At 33.7% G+C, this 24,975-nt stretch overlaps 1 protein-coding gene across 10 annotated transcripts in view; it reads left to right on the top strand.

Annotated features, from left to right (window-relative positions):
* The window catches only part of lilli (AF4/FMR2 family member lilliputian), an 829,533-nt gene that overhangs the window by 464,406 nt on the left and 340,152 nt on the right, over positions 1–24,975 (top strand). For all 10 annotated transcript variants that reach the window (XM_072527035.1, XM_072527032.1, XM_072527036.1 and 7 more), the window contains one exon: positions 12,660–12,780. In XM_072527035.1, coding sequence (XP_072383136.1) covers positions 12,660–12,780 — 121 coding nt within the window. The remainder of the gene's footprint in view (positions 1–12,659; positions 12,781–24,975) is intronic.

The following is a 24,975-nucleotide window of genomic DNA, read 5'->3' as shown; positions in this document are numbered from 1 at the left end:
CTTCTGGATCAGTCATTTAGCCTTTTGCGCTTTTGGAGCCAAATTGAGTCTAAAGCCGAAAATCGTATACTATATCAGGAGCTATGAGAACAACCCCCATAAGCCATGATGGCTGTCTACCGGCTCAACTGCTCTGGACAACGATTAAGAACCATTCTTTGTAACAATTGGCAACAATCGACCTCTTATGTCGAGTTGGAGAGTGGTTAGGCGCCCAATCATATTGAACTTTGTGACATTTTGAGACAGGTCGCTTACTAGTATCATGCACCTTACACTCGGCAGGACAGTTTAGAGTTACTTTTTGTCTCACACTCCTTGGTTCATTTTTTTTCCTGTACGAGAAACGTACGCGAACCAGCTTTATTAGAGTGTATTCATCTGGTTTGCATATAGGACCACGATGAACGAGAGAGCAGGTGCTGGAGTATAGGGACGTAGGATCGGTCCGTAGTCAGGAGATAGTTGATAGGGCTTGTCTTGGCAATTGGGCAAATGTTTGACTGATACTAAAAGAACAATTTCCGCTCGTACGTATTATTGAATTTATATTTTTTCTCCTGTATGTCAAGTATCTGACAAAAATGTTCTACCAATCGATTTAATATTAGTTCGTCGTTGCCTTGAAATATTTTCTATTAGTAATAACTTCCTTATAGAATCTTCTGGATTATATCTCTTAATAATCTTTTTTGTATATTTAAGTTTCTTCTTTATGTGATTTCGTTTCTTTTTTTTGTATATCCTCGTTCCTTATCTTCTCTTTGTTTAGTAATTTCCGAGCATAATTTTTTATTCTGGTCCAGTCCATTTCTTTCTGGCCTTCATTTTTTACATTTTAATTCGTTTGTCTATTGCTAATGTTTTCCGAATGAAATATTCGTCAACTGTAGCATCTCTCAGCTTTTATACATTTCAATTATTTGTATTTGTATTTTTTCTTTATTTTCGCTTGAAATTCTCAATATTGTGAGCAAGAAGTGATCTGAGTTTAGGGTCGTACCCATATAACTTCTGCAGCTTATTAGGTCTGTTCCGTGTTTTGAATCTATTAAGATGCAACCAATATTACTCTTTTTTTTTTTCGTCAGGGGAGGTGCAGGTTATACCTTAATATAAAAACAGGTGCGAGTGACATGTCATTTTTAATTTTGCTGCTCAGCTTATCAGCCGTAGTTCATTACTGCTACTGTCATTGTGTAGGTTGTCCTATAGTGACTATAGTTTTCTCGTCGAAGCCCTTGTCCCATTCTCCCATTCATATCATCTGCCACTACCTTGACGTCATTTTGAAGAACTATTCTTTTCCATTTTCTGATTTGTATCCAACTGTATAAAAATATTCCTTTTAAGCGTATTAGTACATTATCTGGCTGTAGGCTTTAAAATAAATTACATGATTTTTGTTCTGATTTACAATGAACTCCACTCCATGTATTTGTGTACGTTCATTGCAGCAGTTCTCATATTCAAAGGTACTGATTCGCGTCCATCATATTTCCGCAGAGCCAAGACATATACTGAAATCCGATGTGTGTGTAATCCCAAAGGAACTAAATATTACGTTTCAAGACTCTACGTCCTTTTTATCTGGATTTAAATATATTTTGATAGTCTTTGACCTTTTGATCGCAAATTTAATAGGGTTTCCAGAGGCTAGGATTTTTCCTCCAAGAGTTTCTCACCTCAACCAATAGATAAAGAGATGTCTTTTAGTTTTATCTGTCTGCGTTTATAATGATATTAGTGAAAGCATACTTTTTGGTTTTTTTTATTCAAAATAATATTTTATTTTTATATTATGCTCTCCTATGCTTTACCCTTAGTTATCATCTAGTTATGTTGTTGATTATTCGTCAAACAAGTTAATGCGCAGAACATTTACATGCTTAAATCATTCCAACGTACGTTACAGTTCGCCAAACATCTCGAATTGCAAAAAAATATGTGAAATCATACCATATTTTCCTAATTTACATCGCAGTCCTTTATCAACGTAATATGTAAAAAAGCAGAAGTCAACGATACATTTATGTGTCCCATACATTTATGCATACATGGATGGCACCGCTTGCCTCTTAATTGATTTGGAACAAAGACAAAAGATCGGCGAGTTTGTGCGAGAAGGACCGAATGGAATATGTGTAATAAATAAAATTGCTTCGAGGAATTTCTAAAATTTACTGGGCTGTTTACTTCTCAACCACTCGAGTAGAACGCTTATTAACTAGGTGGCCGGTAAATGCATAAAATGCGCGGTAGTGGCTAATCGGTCTTTCATTTTACTTAAGATTGCCTTTAGGCTATATGTGTATAAGATCTAAATAAATTTAATTTAATAAAACAATTTTAATAAAAAATAAACAAAGAAAAACCAAAAGCACCTGTTGCATTATCTTATGGCAGATAAAATTAATTGCACAAGACCAAGACGACCTCAGCTACATGAAGAAGAATATACCAAGGCCGGCCTAGATATTAACCTCGCGAAAACAGAGTACCTATCTACAAGTGAAAAAGACATAGAAGATCTACAGATTGATGACAACGTAACAATCAAAAGAAAGGATAAATTCAAATACTTGTGGTTTATCATCACGAAAAAGGCAACAATAGAAGAAGAAATTACACAAAGATTAGGACAAACAAGAACAGCAATCCGACAACTTAACTCAGTATGGTGGGATAGACACCTAAATATTAAGACAAAACATAGATTTATAAAACATTAGTGCGAAGTGTTATGACATATGGGGCTGAAAATTGGATCATAAACAAGAAAAACAGCAATAAGATAGTAGCAACAGAGATGGAATGCCTGCGAAGATGCTGCACAGTAACAAGAATGGATAGGAGAAGTAATGTATACGAAATAAAGCAAAGAACATCAATAGAAACAGACATACTAACATATATAGAACAAAAAAGACTAAAGTGGTATAGACATGTAAGAAGAACTAGCGACAGCAGATGGATAAGGAGAATAACCGAATGGAGCCCCATAGGAAGGAGGAAACGCAGTAGACGCCATGATTAAGAGAGGCCTAAACGATGGAGAATGGGACAACAGAGAGAGCGAGGGAAGGCAGTGAATACTGCAGAATATATATATATATATATATATATATATATATATATATATATATATATATATATATATAAAATTAAACTGGTGTATACTGTAAATTATCTTTGCATGAATAAATAGAATTATATTTATAACTATTTACAAACTACGTATTAACAACATGTTAATATCAGTATTGGTTAATATCAATATGTAGTATGTCACTTGTCGACTTGATCCCGTCATATTGTCTGTTGGAACACAAAACGCACAGACATGTGACAGGCTCTATGTTGCCGCACTAAACTAAGTTTTCTATTAAACTGTATTTGGTATGAAAATGTCCTAACAACATCAAGATAGCATTTTTTTCTTAAAATTATATTTCCATTTTTTATTAACATTAAGAGCTGAATATTGAACAGATTATTTCTGTTTTTGTCTATGATCTAACTGAAGATCTAGATTTTATAATCCAATTTAAAGATGGCATATACAGAGAAGGTTTAAAAAGTTATAATCCGTTAAAGTGAAGGTTTCACATCCGCAGAAGTAGAAAATAGGAGGGGAGTTAGACAAGGATGTGTTCTGTCGCCTCTGCTGTTTAATCTTTACTCCGAGTTTCTATTTAAAGAAGCATTGTAGGATTCCAAGGATGGAGTCAAGGTGAATGGCGTAAATATCAACAGTATCAGATACGCCGATGATACAGTGTTAATTGCGGATTCCGACTTAGGTCTACAACGGCTCATCGACAAGACCAACTCGACCTGTGAGCAACTTGGTATGAAAATAAACATTAAAAAAACCAAAGTGATGTCAATCCGAAAAAACCAAAACGTACCTCAACCTTGCACAATAAATGGGCACATTTTAGAACAGGTCGATAGGTTTAAATACCTGGGATGTTGGATCGATAGCAGCCTAAATCCTGATCTAGAAATAAGATCGAGAATAGAACAGGCCAGAAAATCTTTCGAAAAAATAAAAAAACTGCTTTGTGATTCTCGAATAAAACTCGAAATTCGACTACGTGTATCAAAATGCTACGTCTGGTCGACTCTTCCATGTGCAATTGAAACGTGGACCCTTAAACATTAACCGTAAATAAATTGGAGGCCTTTGAAATGTGGATCTACCGGAGAATGCTCAAAATTTCATGGACATCGCATACCTCAAACGAAGAAGTGCTGCATAGAATAGGCAAGGAAAGAGAACTTTTTAACACAGTAAAAGTTAGAAAAACATCATACCTAGGCCACATACTGAGAAATAATAAGTACCAATATGCCCAACTTATAGTGAAAGGAAAAATCGAGGGAAAGAGAGGCCTAGGAAGGAAAAGACTATCGTGGTTCAGAAACATCCGACAATGGACAGGGCTAAATTTTGAACAGCTAATAAGAACAGCTGAAGATAGAGAAGAGTTTAAAATTGTAGTACCCAACCTCCATTCTGGAGAGTGCACTTTAAGAAGAAGAAGAACTTTCCGAGTTCCATTTTTTTTTAATGGAACTTCAAATTGAAATGCCCTGGAAAAATTTGCAATATCTCCCTTCTATGGCACACAGAATATACATTTTTTTTAAATTGTGGTAGTTCAAGAAAATAATGAGAATAATACGTTCCCCTCCCGTAAAAATCAGAAAATCCCGGAAAAATAAATAAAATTAATTTTTTCATAAAAAACTTACTTAATTTTACCATTATTTCGTAAGAAATATTTAAACTTTAATAATTAATATTTATTATTTATATAAATAATATAATGTTAATTATAAATTAATAAATGTGTTTCCAAATGTGTTTATTTAATTTAAAGTATGAAAGTACTTACTTTTTTTAAGAAGTTTTTACACTCTTTGAATAAATGGTTTTAAAATAAATTTTAAAGCGAACTTGTACTTAACAAGAGGAATTAATAATAATTATCATATATTTATATAAGTAAATAATTACATTAATCAATAAAATCTAAATATTTCTTACGAAACAATAGTAAGATTAAACTTTTTTATGAAAAAATGTAACTTATTGATTTTTCTGGGATTTTCAGATTTTTCCGAAAGGTGAATAGAAACGTGCCATAAAAACCAAAATATTGCAGTTTTTTTCAGCGCGCTCCAATCTGAAGTTCCATTAAAAAAAACGGACCTCGGACAGGCACCATCACTTTAACGGATCTTTTTACTCCTTTTCGGTACATGTCATCTATAAAATGGATCATAAAATTTTTATCTTCGTTTATAATCTGTACTGTTCAATTTTCAGCTATTTATTAATATTATCTAGCGGAAATATGATTTTTAGAAAAAAAAATTGCCATCTTGATTCCGATTGGTCACAGAACGTTTTTTTAAAGATTGTTCACCATCTTTTAAGTGAATATACTTCCAAGCACGTGACATAAAAAATATCAAAGTTATTATAAATGTTTATGAGCTAAAAACCAGCCCTATTTCAAACGATTTTTTAATAACAATTTTGATAAAATATTAAAATTGTTTAATACATATATAATAAAACTACAGTTGTTTAAATAATCGCTCTCCGGGATAAACAAATTGAATAACTTTTGGTCGATCTAGCATACATTGAGCATAGTTTAGTAACTCATTAATGGCTATAATTTCAAGTACATAGTTATATTTCATGTAATTATGCAAAAAAAAACAAAAGTTTATAACATTTATAAATTACTGCAAAAATAAGTGTTTTTTGCAATTATCTCGGTCAATTGTACATGTATTTTAGTTTAGAAACTCACATTTTAAAGAAATTTTTAAGATCTACAACTTCTATTTGAACTATTTTTCTCTAAAATGTATAACAAAACGTTTTATGGATAAAAAAACACAAACACAAAACTGAATTTTTTTTCACTTTTTATGATTATTAAAAAAAAACAAAGTAAGATCATTTGTGTATCTTTAAGGATTTGTCAGATTTTTTCAGCTTTTTGTTCTTTTACTGGCCTATCGTGGGCTTCATGTTATAAATACTAAATTTTTTTTTTTCGCAACCATTGCTATAAACTGATTATTATCAATTTGACGTGCTAGACGTACTTTGGTGGTCTTCGCAATATTAGACACATCAGATTAGACCTGTTAGTTTAATTTTTCTTTTGGTTTAAACAGCTTATTGGTGTATTAATTCAGTCTGAATTGAGAACTTCTTACTTTTTGCTAAAACAATTTAAAAGATTCACTCCGTAAATTTCTCTATGGAAAAAGTCAACACTACTCCTTCAGTTTATGAATATAATATTTAGTAGACAATGGTCTAACTAAAGAACTTTTCCAAAATATAACTTGCAATGGAAACATAAAAAAACAAAAAGAATTGTGAGAATGACCGAAATCAAAATACTCGGAATACATAATACCTTTTTAAGACATCATGCTGCCAAGATGCCTTAAGAAGAGTCAGAAATCAGACATGAGAGATAGGAGGCAGACTGCCAAAAAATGCTACCAGAGTTGCGGCTCAGCGTCACAGGAAAACTTCAGAAAAAGGCTAAACCTAATCCCATTAAAAGAAGCAATTCGTTTTTGATTCTATAATTTTTATTTCATACTCTCGTATTAAATATCTCTATTGGTAGTTTGTCTGCATGTATTTTAATGTTTTACATTTTTAAACCCATTTCGAATTGGCCCTATTGAAAGTTCCTTATTGTTTTTCGCATTACAATATCCATTCTATTCGTCCCTTTATATAACACTTGTACACTTGTTTAATTTCCATATTTTTCTTTTTGATTCCATATAAACTTATAATATGCTATTAAATACTTGGAATCCGAGCGAGTTGGATAGTCACTACCCGACTCCGAGTTGATTTCTCGTTCGTGTTTCAAGCAAACAATATGTGACATAAGCAGCAAAGTAGCCAAGTGTATAATGCAGCATTTGGTTCAGGACTTTAATTAAAGTTTTGTAATTTCGACTTGTCTTCTGGGTTTAATTAATCTTAATCAACGGTTATTATACCGACGTAATAATAAATCGTTGGTTGATCTGTATAATCAATTGTTGAAATAACTTGTATGGAACTTATAATGTCCCTATATTTATGTTTATAGTGTAGGATTAGTTAACAACGTTCTTTGAGGTTTTTTTAATTTCGAAGTTGATCTTTTTAAGGCACTACATATCTTCTTCTTGTACTTGTGGATCTGACGATCTAGTAATTTCGTTTCTAAAGTATTTCTTGAGAGGTGCAAGAGGTAAACTCCAACTCTTTGATGTCGATTGTCGCTTGCCAGCTAGTTTTCCTTCTAGTGCAATTCTTGGCAGCTTGGGTGTCCCTCTATCCTTTTTACATGATTGTACCTTTCTCTTCCGTTTTGCCTATCCCATGTCGCTACATCTTGTACGCCTCATTGTTCCCTGGAAGTCAAAGCATTTGTTAAAAATCTAAATATTTGTAACGGTGTAGTTAAAGTACCTAGTGATAACCAAAACCATGAAAGTTTATCAAAAACATCGCAAGACATAACGAATGAGAAGGTATTTGTACTGAAAGTTACTTTGGATGGCCTGGGTAACAAAACATCCTCTGTTTTACTTTATGTGGTTAAACCACCTTATTTTAGGGGTAGCCAGAAGAGCTTTTCTCCCTATGAAATTTTTTTTTCTTATGTTTGACGCGAACCTACGATCTTTCGGTTCGAGCGCCATTCGGCTATTCGGTTCGGTATTCCAATTCAGCTATATGGGTTCACAATTAATTTTCCTAGAACTTAGTAGAAAAATACTTAATTCCGATTGACCTTGGGAGCGAACTAGACTATAAAAGGGTTTTGACAAAATAAAATATCAAAAACTAATTGCCAAGAAAATACCTGGGTTCACACTTTACCGCATGATACTTACTTTACTTTCCGTGTCCTCTTCAGTTCAAGTCAAATTGAAAGCACTGGAAGTGCTTTAGGACATCTATGGCTATTTCGTTGGCTTGCTTTAGGTCTTCTTGGCCACAGGTTTGTTGTAGCTGTTTGCACACCAGCAGATGATCATTAGTTGGTTCAGCGCCACAGTTAGACAGAGTAGATTTTTGGAACTGGGTATGTCTAAGGCACCCTGTAATGATTCGACCTGTTTCGTTTAGAGCAGTGTCCAGACTAGAGCCACGTACTTAGCTACTGAGAAACTTAGCGCAAGCAGTAAGGTGTTAAGGATATGTGGATGAGCACCCCAAGTTAAACCTGTTAAGTTTCTTTAGGATATTGTTTCTTGAGGTGACCTTTTTGTTCTGACAATGATGTTCTTGTGAGGAATTTGTCGAGAATAACGCGTAGGTATTTTGGGGTTGTTTAGTGATCTAATTCCTGACCCGGCCACATAATTTTAAGCTTTTTGTCGGCTTCTTAATTTATTTAAATGGAAAGCTTATACCTATGTTTTTGACGAATTGGCTTCAGGTGGTTTCGTTCATAGGAAACTTTCAGTTTACCGCATGAAAAAATGTTATGTCTACAGCGTCCTGCAGATACAAACTGCAAGAAGTTATGTTTGTCTACAATAGACGTGGGCTACGTCTTGTAGCTAATAATGAAAAGGTAGATGTGTTCTTATCAGGCGATAAATGCTCTGGCTAAGTAATATGAAATAATGGACATGATAAGACCCTATCGGTTAATAAGGCAAGCCCAATCACCAAGTAATCACCAATCTTCACCTTTGAGAAGACACCTAAAGGAAATTCAATATTCAATTCAATTTTTCACATTTTTCACACCTAAAGGAACATTCAATATTTGCTTATTTACAATTTATTTCTACAAGTCACGTTCATAAAACATTTTTTATAAGCAGATACTTTATATAAACAAGATAAAGCTACCGATAAGAAAAAATAATAAAATAATAAAAAATGTTAAATATACCCGATATCCCCAAACGAAATATTCCATAAAAACCTTATTCACAAAATAAAAAAGAAAATAAACCTTGACAACTGCTCCGGACATGCCACCGACAATATTTCGATGTGTCTGAAAAGTTGTCTCGGGTTATTTCAATTAATTATACGTCCATCGTGCACAAGGTTTCCATTATAGACTTCATAACAACGTAACAACAATAGCATAAAATGTCACCACAATTGTCGATATACGTACATATGCGATGTGCGAACCTTGACCTGCAGTCGCGAAATGATGTCGAAACCTTTTAATTTTTTAGTTGTGTTATGAAATGAGATTTGTTTTAAACCTGAGGTTCTCAAACGTTTGTTTTCGAGTTTATCTTATTAAATAGAACTAACTTTGACATTATGTTATAAATGTGGCAACATGTCTTGATACTGAAATAAATCTAGGAGAAATGTATAAAACATAGCAACTACTTGCATTTATTCGCGGTTTGATTATTATAGTAAATTTAATTTAAATGTAATTACTATTTAAATGGGAATAAGTCACAATTAAAGGTTAAAGTACGTTTATTGACGTTTCAATTTCCACTTCGGAAATCGTTCTCAAAATACAATAATGTATGTTGAGAACGAAGTGGAAATTGAAACGGCAATAAACGTACTTTAACCTTTAATTGTGGCTTATTCTCATTTAAATAGTAAATACTTTAAAATGCCACAAGAAAATAGCTTCAGAACAATAATTTAAATGTGTTTCACAAAATGACTTTTATTACTTGATATTTTCATTGTAAACGACGAAAATACCCATAAAACAAAAATAAACCATCAATTTAAGATTGAAATTAAAATCAAAATTTACATAGCATTACAGACTTTGTTGAAAATAGTGCTCATGTATATTCAAAGTTGAGATTCGTCCTCCTTTGTCTGTTTAATTTCATCAGTGGTTCCTTTCTCGCGCTTTTTTTTTCTATACAATACTTCTACCGCAGTCATGTCCTGACTCTACTATATGAGTGTTTCCGTTATCATCATCCAGCCTCAGAAGTCCACTGCTGAACATAGGCCTCTTCCTCGTGTTTCCAACTCTCTATATTCTCTATGTCTATATTGCGCCACTTTCATCCAGTTTATATTTTATTCTCTTAAATCGTCAGCCCATCGTGTACGTTGTCGACCGACACTTCACTTGTTTTCCCTTGGTCTCCATTCCAATAACCCCTTTGTCCATCGCCCATCCGTCATTCTAGCTATGTGGCTTGCCCATCTCCATTTTAGTCTGGCTAGCCTTTCCAGGACGTCAGTAATTAAAATACTGATTTTGGAATTGTCGATTTTTGGTTTCGTCTTAGTCTGTAACTTGGCTGTTGTCATTGCTGTTATAAATCTTCTGAGAAGTTGAAATCGCCTTAGGGGCATAATATCTGAAACTTGTTTTCGATTTTATTTTTCGAATCGATTTTCAAACGACGATATTTTTTAATAACGTCGATTGAAAACAACCTAATGGATTACTCCAAACGCGGAGCTATCTCTTCAATGAAAAATCGATCCGAATCTGGAATGTAAATAGTTGGAATATCATCTTCTGTCCCATAGAAACGGGTAATAACTCCTTTTGCTTTTTTTCTTGGTACAACTTTTTCTTCCACCTTTACTCCTTTCTCATCAGTTTCTTTTCTATCTTCATATAATTCTTGCATAACTATGCTGTTTGTAGCTGTGTCATCATCCGAGTTTTGGAAAATCTTTGTTTCGTAATTTTCTTATTCTGAACCAGATAAACCGTAAATATCTGCGATATTTGGATTTACAGCAATTACTGCAATCATGTCTCTTTCCATAAAAACATGCCGCTCTTATTGGCTTGAAATGCATAGTAAAAAATAGTTTTCCTTATAAAATCTGCAGCAAAAAAACTTGTTATAAAATGTTGCTTTTTAGCGACATGTTTTTTGAATGCAAATTTTAAAGTTCGGCATTGTAAATATTTCAAAAACTAAAGTAATAAGCCTTTATGGTCTTACTTGCAATATTTATTCACTTTCATGCAGCATTTGGGTACACGCCTGTTCACCTTGTTGTCATATTGCTGTATTGGAATACAATTTTTGCTACATTGTAATAGATGGCGCTGCCCGTGTCGGCACTAAGGGCCCCCGCGCACTACGCAACCACTCAAACTAGAAAATAAAACGAGGATGGGAAGAAATTACCAATATAAGTTGTGAGGACGATTTACCAGCCTTTTATTTATTTTGCGTTTTTTACGAGACAAACGGTAAATAATTATGGCCTCTTTCATGTCTATATAGTTTCCGTCCATAAGGAACGTACACAACTGGCTCTCGATTGGCTGCTCATATATGTCGGCTGCCTACTGCGCAGTGGTCCTAATAAAAGACGTTTTAGCTTGAAACTCAACCTTCCTAGATGGGATATGTAGAGAGCGCTATGCCATAGAAATAATCGTTTAAAGTTGATGTAGCCAAAAAGATACAAGGCCAGATAAAGGGTTAATACGTACGTTGCATCAAAAAGACAAGCCTATCGCTCACTTTTAGTTTTTTGACCGTGGCTACTAGTAGTATCTGATGCCCAGAATTTGTCAAATTATTGTAAAAAGCATAATAAAATATACTTCAACTGCATCATTTAAAAAACATATTAAAAACTGTTGTAGCTAGCTTATGTATCTTACTGTATTTTATATATATTCTACAAAAACTGAAAAAGGGTTTAGCCCGTCAATAAATAAATAAAGATTGATCTGCACCCTCAATTAGTTTGTTTCGGATCCTACTGAGATATGCTGCTGTTGTAATAATATGGATGTGTGGATTTAGAAAACAAGATATTACTTTGACCGGAATGTGTGTTTTTACGAATCGGAAAATTTTATGATACCGTTCTGAGAATGCCTTTAGAAGCAGCGTTACCCAAATTAGACAATGGCTGACTGAAAATATCTGTAGAAGACATAATTTTGATGTGTTTGTCATACATCGAAAATAAAGCCGTAACCGAAGCTTTAATAAAGGTAGTTCAGAGAATAGTAGAAATTTCAAAATGACTGGTATCTCACCACACATTTAATTTTTGGGAAAATTGTATCCTTACAGGTATATTTAAATGCTAATTCTTCTTATACCAAGAAATTTTACGTCTTTAAATAGTGTGATTGGATGCTGATCAAATCGTCCCATTTCCCATGTTTCACAAAACAAAACGTATCGTTCTTGCTGTCTTGGTAGATTAAACTGATATGACTATCTGCAGATATCGTTTTAGAATGAAATCATATTAGCTCCGGAATGACAATAATTGCTATAATTTCTTTGAAAAATGACAAAATTATTCTACCTATAAATATTCTATCAACCGCAATTTGAATAATTTTACAGGGTAGGTCAAGGTTTCACTTGATCGTGTCACAGCTGGGATCATTTAGTCAATTATCTACGTACTACATGTTCTTCTCCAGATATGGACTTGACTGTCGTTTATATTTCTAACTTACTGCAGTAAAATTTGCTACATTGTGAAACACCTTCCTAAACACTAAATTAAACCGGATGGCACAAATTATACTAACACGAAACTTTTTATTCACTTAGCGACATTTTTCTGTTTTATAAATTTTATTATCTTAACTATACGTTCTCGGTGTGAATATATTTGTTGAAAAAGTATGTTTTTATTTCAGCGTGGAACGAGACCGCCTCCGTGAGCGGGAACGGCAGGCGAGGGCCCAGATGTCGTCACAGGCGGCCGAGCAAGAAAGTCCGGGACCGCCCGGAAGTTTCCTATTTCAACCGCTGATAAAAGTAAGTACCTATGTACGATATGATATTATACCCATATACGATTTGAAAACTCTTAACTGACGCTTATGAATCAATTGGATAAAATGAAAATTACCGATCGTAAATAGCGATAACTGTAGTAAAAAAATATTTACCACAAAAAGACATTTGATAATGCACCTAATTATAATTTGCCATCTATGGTGATCTGGTGATTCTGTGTCTTTTAAGAATCAAAGAACTGTGCGTTAAAATATTTTCTCTCAGAAGAGAAAATATTGTCGAATTTCATTCGGTCTTACATAGGAACCTTTGATGAGAATTTAGAATCTGAATACAGTGATTAGCTTGCCTTTTCAATGTATTACTGATCTGATCTTTGAGCATTTTGATATACGCATATATTGAGGGCAACAACTTTAAGAATTATCGAAAGAATTTTACAGCAATTACATCATTAAGCAGACATTACATTAAAATGAATCAAATCAAAGATGAACTTGTCCAAGAGAAGAGTTTTATGCCATTCTAAGATTTCCAAGATGCATCTTCTTAAGGTGCCTTCTCCATTACTGAAGGTTGGCTATGACTACAGCAAATTGCTCTCTATCTTGAGCTGTTCTTAGTATCGAATGTGTGTCCATGCCTGTCCCGTCTCTTACATTCTTCAACCAGGAGCATTTTCTTCTTCCTGGACCTCTTCTTCCTTCCACTTTCCCTTCCATTATAAGTCGTAGGAAGTTGTATTTTTCTCCTATGTAAATATGTCCTAGATAACTCGTTTTTCTGTTCTTTACAATATTTAGGAGTTCTCTCTCAGTATCCATTCTTCTTAGCACCTCGTTGTTGGTCACGTGCTCTGTCCAAGAGATCTTCAGAATCCTTCGAAAAACCCACATCTCAAAGACTTCTATACGCCTCATACTTGTAATTCCGAGAGTCCATTTTTCCCCTCCGTATAGCAATATGGAATAAATAAACGTTTTTACAAATTGGTATCGGATATCCAACGACAACGTAGAGTTTATTAGGAATTTTTTCATTCGCTGAAATGCGGACCTAGCATATTCTATACGAGCACGTATTTAGACCTCGTTGTCAAGATCGTTTGTTATCCAGCAACCAAGATACTGGAATCTTTGTACTGGTTCTATATATTTGTTATAGATACAAATATTAATGACGACATTTGGTGCACGTGTAACAGCCATTAGTTTTGTTTTATTTGTGTTTATATTTAGTCCCAAGCTATCTCCATCTCTGGTTATGACATTCAAAAGTCGTTGTAAACCCTCAGCACTGTCCGCAATAATGACGGTGTCGTCTGCGTATCTTAAGTTGTTTACGTATTCTCCAAGATGCATAGCTGCAGTTATTTGTATTTTAATACGAATTGATCCATGGAGGTGCAGACAAAGAAATATATCATTCACAAAAAACATTTTTGCGTTAAATGTTTAATCAGTGACTAGTTTAAAAATTAGAAATATTGTTCCAAGATGGCTGGGTTCTATGCATGATCAAACAATATTTAACAATCTTCTTCTTAAAGTTCCATCTCCTATCGGAGGTTGGATATCATAACGGCTATGGTCACTTTGTTGGCTGCTGCTCTGAAAAGTTGTAGTGAACTACAGTTAAACCATTCTCTAAGGTTCCTCAGCCAGGAGTTGTGTCTTCTTCCTATGCTTCTTCTTCCTTGGATCCTTCCTTGCATAATAATTCTCAGCAGCTCATATTTTTCTCCTCTGGTTATGTGCCCCAAATACTCTAGTTTTCTTCTTTTTATGCGGTTCATAATTTCTAACTCCTTATTTAGACGTCGTAGTACCTCAGCATTGGTAATCCTTTGAACCCACTGAATTTTTAATATTCTTCTGTAACACCACATTTCGAACGCTTCTATTTTTCTTATGTGTTGTTTCTTCAATGCCCAAGCTTCCATTCCGTATAGTAAGATAGAAAATATGAAACATCTTAGAGCCCTCAATCTGAGATGCAACTGAAGGTCTCTGTTGGTAAGCATTGTCTTCATTTTCACAAATGCTTGCCTTGCAGTTTCAATTCGGACTTTGATTTCTCCGCTTTGGTCATTTTTGTCATCAACCCAGGTTCCCAGATATTTGTATGTCTCTACTTTTTCTATTTGGGTTTGCTCTATCATTAATCTTTCATTTCCATGTTGCGTTTTTGAGACAATCATAAATTTAGTTTTGCTCTTATTTATTTTTAGTCCGTATCTAATGCAATAATCGTTAATTCTATTTACCAATTCTTGTAGCGATTCCAGGGTGTCTGCCATTATAACGGTGTCATCAGCGAATCTTATGTTATTTCCTATTCTTCCGTTTACAGAGATTCCATCACCTAGATCCGCTATCGCTTCCTGGAATATGGCTTCACTGTACACGTTAAACAGTAATGGTGACAGAACACAGCCCTGTCTTACTCCTCTCTTTATATCTATATTTTCGGACTTTTGTTCTTTTATCTTTAACTATCTTCTATATTTAACAATAGTTTCATACAAAGATTTGAAACTGGAGACTTTGTTAGGTTTGTACTATTTTTTATAGTTATTGAGAGTGGTTACAGTTTGAAATCATATTTAATCACACAGATAGACAAGATACTAGAACAGAAGCAGTGAATCTTTATAATGAATCTCCCATACGAACTAGGAAGGTTGTGGAAAGACAATACAGGGTACGGAAACGATGATTTCCAATTTTAAAAAACCGAATTAGATTAAATTTGAAAATGACTATGAATGTAATAGTAGCAACCGAAGTATTTCATAACATCGTCATAGGAAAATGGAGACTGGTTTGCTGTAGATCATAAACTAGATCAACAAGAATACAATTTGATTAAAGCCATAAAAAGGGAAAAAAGAAGACAATTTCCCTCAATGTCAAGGAAGTTTAGATAATGCAAGACATTATTGTGAACTATTTATTAGACAACATTTTGCAGAACTACAACCTCATTCAAATTCGACGTGCAGTAAAAGTAAACAAAACCAGGCTATGCTACGTAAGACTCCATAGGCGTGCGGTTTTGCTTTCATATTTCCTATTTCTTATCAAATTAATAAAACAGTATGTACAATTAAAGATTTGTTTACTATGAACAATAAAGATAAAATATGCAATGTTAGTATTATTTTCAAGGAAATTCAAAATTAGCTTCACTACTGTAAAATAAAAAGAAACTTATGGTTTGACAAAAATAATAAAGCAGTAATTGCAACGTTGTTTTGACACTTAAACGATCGAAATCGAAACATCAAATACACTTATTTTTTAAAGAAAATTGTGTGTTAGTTCGCATCAAAAGTAGTAACTTATTATTATGTTTTCAGTTTTTATTTGAAAAACAATAAAACTCACGTGATCCAGATTACAAATGTTACCAGAAATTGAAATCTCATTTTACATAAATTTCGTAAATTTGAATACAGATATACCTTAACTTAAAATGTTTTCATAAACGAAAATTTTGTGTTAAAAAAAAATAAGGTATTGCACTTGGAGAAGTGCCGCCAGAAGTAAAAACTTCTTAAATTGCGTTGAAATTATGAGTATCAATATCTAAGAGCTTCCGGTTTAAACGGGGCTGCCAGTCATGAACTGAGCTCTTAATCGCACCCCATTCGTTTTTAAGGAAAACGAAGTTTTTTAAGTTTTACGAAAACCGTATGCCAAATTTTGATTTATTGACTAAGAAGGCTTCTGGCTGAGTACAAAATAAACAACTGATCAAATCCTATCACGCGATATAGAAAATGAAAGGGAAGGATATAACGAATATATTAAGATAGAAAATCAATTACATATCTTAATAGATTCGTTATATCGTCCCTTTTCATTTGCTATGTCGCATGTTAGGATTCGATCAGTTGTTTATTTTGAACTCAGCCAGAGGCATTCCTTAAGTCAATAAATCAAAATTTTTCTATAGTAAATTTATTTTCATTCATAGTGCCCTATGATATCTCGTACGTTACTATACGTTCTATATAATCAAGATCCTGTGTAGTGCCATTTTGGTAGTCGCCATGTTTTTTTCGCCTTAATATATTCGTTATATATTCCCCGTTTAATAAATATCGACAACCGAGTTAAAGAAAGCGGATATTCAAGATTTTTCTGACTTTTGCATAGGTTTTTGCTTTGAAATTTTGTTTTCCTTAAACCAACGAATGGAGTGCCATTAAGAACTCAGTTCACGAGTGGCAACTCCGTTTCAACCTTAAATATTACGTTTAATTTTAAAACATTTTTACAAATTTAATGTAATTGTATTTTAATTCCGTGCATTACAATAACGGATTCACATTATTATGTTGTTGGAAAACCTGATTCTAACATGTTTATTCAGTTATTTTCAGTTCTGTTATTTCTGTGAACAAAAAATTTATATGAATAAATTCAAGTACGTAAATCCAGCACGCTCTAGGTAAGACATTAAAGACCCAGGTAGCAGTGACCCAACTAAGTTAAATTAAATCCTTTCGCGTACAATGACTATGTATTTCATAATACAGGAAAATATAGGTTTATACATCGTTAAAATCATGATGTGGGAGTGTCCCTCATAACATTCATACTGTTGACGGTTTATTTATACTTACTGCAGCTCTATCTTATATTTAGTGTAGAAATGTTTAGAAAGGTTTTCGAAGCCCCGCCCAGACGTCAAACTCGGGACTCGAAAAACAAAACGAACTGTTTGAAAACACGCCAGTCTTTAGTAAAGTTTGTGAAAAGTTGCTATTTTGTTTTATTGGACACGAGTTTGTGTTTTGTTTTTATTTTGTCCGTTTGGTGGGAAACCGCCATTAGATATTACATTTAATTTTAAAACAATTTTTACATATTTAATTTAATTTTATTAATTCAATGCATTACAATAACGAATTCGCATATTATATTGTTGGAAAACCTCATTCTAACATTTATTAATTTAATTTTATCTTTGTTATTCTTCTGATCATAAAATATAAATGATAACATTTATTATAAATATAAATGAATAAATTCAAGCACTATAATTCCCTGACGCACGCCCTGGTTAAAATATTATCACTAGAACGACAGTGGTCCAACTAAGTTATAGCAATTCTTCCGAGTACAAGGACTACTAAATGATATGGTATGTTGTAAATACTTGAGTTTCGTATACAATGTCTATTTATATAGTTTATGAGGTGGATATTATGTACGTTTATACATTGTAAATCGTGATTTGGGAGTGCTCCTCGTAATATTCATAATGTTGATAACGTGTATTGGTTTGTTTACTATTACTGCATCTTTAAGTTAAATTTGGGTAGTTCACAATTTTTAAGAAAATATTTTCTATTAAATCAATTGTTTTGTTTCTAAGGTTAACATTGTATAAGTTTTATACTTACTTGCACCTTTGTCAAGATAAATTCTATAGATATTATTATGCTTATATTTCAGTAATTTGCATTTTTTAACTGTACATTAATAAGTTTTTGAGTGCTATTAGTTCAGCAATTTCTGTACTGTGTTCTTAAAATTTGCGTATAGTTTATTATTTAATATAAAGGACATTAAAACACAACACTTTTTGTACACTATATTTATTGTAAATTTTCTTGAGCTATTTTTGTTTTAATTATAATTCAAGTTTTAATATTTTGATTCTTTTTTCCTTAATATCTCTTTCATGATTGGCTTTTTCGCTCTCTTCTTTGTCCTTTTATCGATTATTCTCTTCATTTAAAACTTCTAGTTTTCGTTAATATTTTTTCTTGAAATCAATCTATAATTGATTTATATTTGGATACTTTCTCAATAAGTAAAAGTTCCTCTTTTTGTGAAATTTAATTTGATATAAACATAATTAACAATTAACAACAACACACAAATTAACATACGACAACAAATGAGGCCCTTGGTAATAATGCAATCTTTCATTCTGCGTTTAAATTTTTCAAAAATACCTCAAATGTTTTCTCAGGATTCGAAAAAAATGAATACATTTAAAACGCATTGAATATTTTGACAGGCGACATTTTGCGTCTGTGAGCGTAAGTTGTATCATTTTTCGATGACGATTTTTAAAGCTCAAAAATATATTTAAAAAATATCATTTTTGTACATAACGAAAGATGACGATTTTTGAAATTACGAATTAACTAAATTCAAGATACAACCTTATTCAATCAGTTTTTGATATTTTGAATTTATTTTATTTTGAAACATTGTTTTTTAGTTGCGAATGCAGCCTGATCGCCCTTCCCGATAATTAACCTTCCTCATTAACAAATAAAAAAATATATTTTAGAACAAAACATGACAAAAATTCTGATCAGAACCTGATAGAAGGTTTAAACTTGAATTTATGTACTTGACGATTACAAAAATAATATTTTTTACTTGTCTTTTTGAGCCTTAAAAATTACCAGTTTTCGTTTTTTAGTATTAAATTGTTTATAACTCCAAAACGATCAACATAATAAGAAATATTACAAAAGGCCTTTTATGTTTCGAATGATCAAAAAATCTAAAATAATATCTGCCCGGGTCGAAATTTTTTTTTACTAAGTTTGTTACAAATAAAACAAAGTCATTTTTTAATTATTAATTCATTAGGGTCAGGACAAAATTATATAGGGCACCCCTTCTGTGGGCTTTTGAATCGAGCAAAAGTGGAGAATACCATGAGGAGATGGATGGGAAGTCATTTGAAAGTTGCTTCCAATAGATTTTACCTACACTGGAATAAAATGCCATAATTGTGAGGGACAATGCTTCTTAACATTCCAGAAAATTGGAAAAAATTCCCATAATGGCTACAAAAAAGGCAAAAAAACATTCCCTTCGAAGAAACGCTGTTAAAAGTGCAAGTTTCAGAAACAACATATAGGTGAATATAATAAGTACATAGTAGATGAACTGGTAAGAAGCACAAATAGAACCGTGTTAAGGTTGCCACCGTACCACTGCGAGCTCAATCCAATAGAGCTCGTATGGGCGCAAGTCAAGAACTATGTTGCTGCATATAAAACAACATTTAAATTTGCTGGCATTAAAAATTTATTCCATGAAGCTATACCTGCTGTGACCATGGAAAAATGGGAAAACTGCGTCAGACATATAAAAGAAGAAGTAGAGCCAAAAATGTGGCAGATGGACAATTTAATTGAAGCCTAATATTGACAGCAGTACATCAGATTCTGAAAGTTAATAACGCAAATGCGGTTCTTTTATAAAAACATTCTTTTTTCTGCAGAGTTTGTCTGTTTTATATTGTATCTTTAATTTACTAGTCCGGCCCTGAACAAACTCGTGTTTCCAGCGTGCATTTGTTTACATCGTCCGTAGCTTGTTGTTGAATTTACTTTAGTTTTAAAATATGAAGCTTATGTACAGCTATCTCCTATTTTTTAAATAACATTTTTTGGTATCTTCTATAATTACAGATACTTATAACGGACTTTGTCACATAATCAAAATTTGATATATTTTATAAAATAAAGTTGATCACCCTGTAAAGAGGTATCTGTACTTCCTTATTCCTTTATTATACGCTAAATGCTTACACTCTGTAAAAACATGAATGACAATACAAATTGGATTTTCTATTTAACAACTTAGAAAACAACAATAGACAATGATTTCAAGCGTCTTTTACGGCTTAAAATATGATAAACGCATCTTTAATTTTACTGCCTCGATGTAGAGATTACGCAAATGAAGTTGGAAGTTTTCAAAACACGGACTATAACTGAAATCCGATATTCAACCTAAAGATGGGGAGATCGCCTTTTCCCGGATACAATATTCCGATATAAAACCGAATGCGCTATGATAAAATATCGACAACGCTTTAGCCACACAACACCGACATCAAGAATAGGAACAAAAATCCGGATCCTTTTTATTCAAAGGCGTGCTGTACTTTATGTTTATTATGTTGCGGGGAAGGTTATAAATGTTGGGGATTTACCAAGTTTAGAGCATGTTTTTTATCTTCAGTCCTTCGGTAAGCAAGAATTATTCAATGGTTAGATGATTTCCGTTCAAGTTGAACAAATTATCTGGAAATGTATTTAAGGTAACATGGTTTTAGTACTTACCCATTGCAGCATTTTTAGAAGTTTTATTAAAAAAATCTTAATCTGTATACTACCGATTTGTATCGTTTATTTTGGTATAGGTAATGGATTTTGACAAGAGCTATGACCTTGTAAATAACAGGTAAACTTGTGTACTGCATCGGCATGACTCAAAGTTCTTGTCAAAATCCATTACCTCTATAATGAGCCTCGAGTCTATACAGACAATGAATTTATTGTCCAAATCTAGTCCTCTGTTGCTTTTTTAATGTCTTTTATGTATGAAAAGGAGAATAGATTAAAAATAAACATACAAAAGACAAAAACCCTAATATTAGGTACTAATACCCTAACACGGTAAGGTAACACACTAAGGTTACGATTTCGCTACAGAATCAAACATCGGAATTCGAAACTCAAGGTCTAACAGTCACTAGACCAATAATATGAATGCGAAATATGAGTAATGGCAACAAACGGAGGAAGGAAAGTAGGTTTTAAAAAAATAATTTGGTGAGAAAGGACAGGTTCACGTGAATTTTGATAACGCGCGATTACAACCACGTACGTTTTATTAAGGAATTAAGGCCGTACACATGCTAATGCGCGTTTTAATAAAAAGCTCGTTTTACGCTGCGCTAGCGCACGAATGTTGGCAGCGCGCGCTTTGAAATCATTGGTTTTCTGTGTTAAGGCTCTATGGGTAAAACCATACTGACTTGAGATCCGAAAATGTCCCATATTTAAAGATAAAATAACTCTTATATGAAACTTTTTCATTTCTCAACCAATTAAATTTAATTAAAGTTCCAGAAGAAAGGGCGATGCACATCGAGGTGCGTGATTGGTGGCACCTGATGACATATTGAGGGTTCTCTTCGACAAATCTTCGACAAATGTAGAATTCAAACTGAACCAGGGCGGCCGTCGCAACGCGCATTCAATTCTAGACAAGCGGATACCATGTGAACATTATACAAAAATTTTGCGCGCATTAAGCACTTGTCATGCGAACCGGCTCTTAAGTCAGATGATAAGTATATTTTCGAATTTTTAAATTATACTGATTTTGTCAACGGTGCGAATTCTGGGCCGAATTGATTTGTTTAAAATGTAAAATAATAGACCGATACAACGAAGTATCGAAGAACCTCACGGAACTATTGAACATAAAAGAGCCTAAGTACACTTTTTATTTTGTATCATCTGTGGCTTGGGCAATTTTTGACCTATTTACTCTAAATTGAATAGTACAACAGTTCATCTTGGAACCAAGGATCAGGAGGAGGTCATTGTACAAAGAGGAATTTATGTACCAAGTTTCAAGATTTCTTTCCGTAATAGATTTCCATACTAGTAAAGAATAACCACACATACATACAGAGACAGACGGACAACGACACTTGGGAGACAGACATTTCAAGAAGCACCTGTTGTCCAATAATGTTTGTGATCCAATGTTGTTTTAAAATAATTAAATATCGGTTCTTGTAAATACACTCGGAAAGAAGAACAGCATTTTTACATAAATATTTGCCAATGGATTATAGCTTCCATTGTAACATTACTAAAATCGTCCAAAGATGCCATGAGAGCAGACTATAAGATTATATGTGTTATAACAACTTCAATAAAAAAATAATACAAAAAACAATTTCACAAAAATTGAGATCTATGATTTCCTATACTTCTTAACTGATCTCACTTTTCGTAAAGTTGTACAGCTACACCCGTAACAATTTCCGCAATTTTCTTCTGATAAATTTGGTTTTCGTGACAACCGAATGTATTTCGTGTGTTCTTCTAATTCCCCAGCGACCACGCCGCTGTCGTTTTCAGAACATGTTCGCTGGAAGAGCCACCACGTGATGGATTTTATAGATTTATTATACCTTTACTAGTTTAGCCCCTAACATATGTGCGACCCGCAGGGACTACGAAAATTAATCATGATTTATTTATGAGGTGCTTCTTTCGTTTGACAAAGATGTATATCGAAAGTTGCACTCAAAAAGGTATTATTGTCGAAGATAAAATCATTTTTGGACTCAAAATGTCGAAACGATTTTGTTATAAAAGAGTCCGACTCTATTCGGGTTTACATTGAATATTCTCTTTAGTTCAGGGTTAAATCCTATAGTTTTTGTAATGAAATTACATCCTTAAGATAAATACATAGCTGATTTATTGAATCGTTTATATTTTTGTATTAAATGTAATACAATCGAGAAGTAACGGATCTAGATGCACTGAATAAAAGTACACAAGCTTCATATATTTTAAACGGTATCAAATGAAAATTATCGTTCTTTTACTTTGTTTAAAAAAGGAATTGTTTTCATGAAATGAAACAGGTTGAAAATTAAAAAATGAAAGTAATTAAAAAAACTTAAGTGGGATAGTTCCCAGTGGTTGGCTGTATACGTATAAAAAACTTTTAAATTGAAGTAAAACCCTTCGAAAATTGTTCGAAACGTTTTCGGCCCTATCTGATCATCATCCGTGAAAACTTGGATACTTACTTAATAACCCATCACAAAACAGTAGAATTGTTAAATTTACACGGAAGATGAGACAAGGAAAAGAGGAAGTGATTTGTAGGACGGAGAATGTATCAGACGTAAAACAAATACATAGATAAATAAATAATAACGATGAAATGGACAAAAATGAACTATGATACAGGGAAAAATCAGAATGAAGGCAACAGAGATTAAATCGGAAAGAAAAAATGTTAAGGTAGGATTCCAAAAATTAAAATTAAATTATGAGGTATGGATATGGAATAAAGACCAGGAACAACGTGAAAAAACAGAAAACCAAAGCAGAAACTAAAAAAACTAACAGAGGTAAATGAAACGAAATCAACACAATCAATGGACGAGGCAATGATTTGGATTAAAGACAAAAAGAAAATTTACGAAATAGTTATCAGGCTTACAGCTACCTATGCACGCGAAACATGACTGCTTAATAAATCAGAAATAAACTGTTTAGAAAGATGAGAGAGGAAAATATAAAGAGCAATATATGGAGGTGTGAAAAAAGATGGTCAATCGAGAAAAAGACATAGTAAGGAAATTAAAGAATTATATAACATACCAAAAATAATCAAAACACAGAAAGTATCATATTTAGGACCATCCGCCAAGCAGATGTGATGCCGTCTGTGAAAAAGTTACTGTTCCTCTGATAATTATCACCGACACCCAGGTCTGCCTGGCCCTTCGGCATACGACCTTTAGTTAACCACTACGGTCCGACACCATTTGAGGGTGGCGCGTTGCACGAAGCATTGCGAAGCTTCACCCTCCCAGTAGTTCCTGTGTTGCTTTACGAACACCCGTCCGTTATCCCCCCTTCCCCCCGGGGGCGGAAAGGTAAGCGCAGGTAGAGGAACTCGTCCTCTAACGTAGACAGGTAGCCGCTGAGAAGCTCTCTTCTCCCACTCTTAAATCTTCAATAGTGGGTACGTGCCGCAATCCTACGCTCTTAATGGGGAAAGGACATATAAGGGTCGCAGCTCGTTCAACCTCACTTTGGTTCTGTGGAATGAAAGTAGAGTGGTCCCACGACTCACGGGAAACTAGGAGTGTAGACCGGTGATCGTAACGCCGAAGCACCCTGCGTGCGTTTCTACAGACCCGACACCTCAAACGACGGCTCTCCACCTTTCATTCCTTCCCATTAGTCGCCTCTTACGACGGGTAGGGCTATCTGACCCCGGCCGTATTCTTATCTCCGCGTGCCGGACGGAGCGTCTGTGGGTAAAGTTGGGCAATAAGACTTTTGGATGGCTCCGTTACATGAAGCATATCTCATACCTTTGCCACTAGTCCAAGAGTCATGGGATCTCCTCAAGAAGCTTGAGACTACCTCGACTAGTACTGAAGGCACTCCAATCACAGGTTCAGGTCCCACAGATTGGATGCCAGGGCGTCTGCCCGTTCATTCCCTTGTACCCCTGAGTGTACCCATATCAAGTTGACCTTATTGGTCAGCACAACATCAGCCAGTGCTCTCTTGACTCAAGAACCAGCTTAGAGCTAACTTTGTATGCTTCCAGGCCTTTAGATCTGCTTTAATTACTCTTATTGGCAGATAATTAGAATTAATTGTAA

The sequence above is a fragment of the Diabrotica undecimpunctata genome, chromosome 3, assembly GCF_040954645.1.
Source record: "Diabrotica undecimpunctata isolate CICGRU chromosome 3, icDiaUnde3, whole genome shotgun sequence".
Taxonomy (NCBI): Eukaryota; Metazoa; Arthropoda; class Insecta; order Coleoptera; family Chrysomelidae; genus Diabrotica; species Diabrotica undecimpunctata.
The sequence above is the reverse complement of the archived record's forward strand: the minus strand, read 5'-3'. Positions and strand labels throughout refer to the sequence as shown.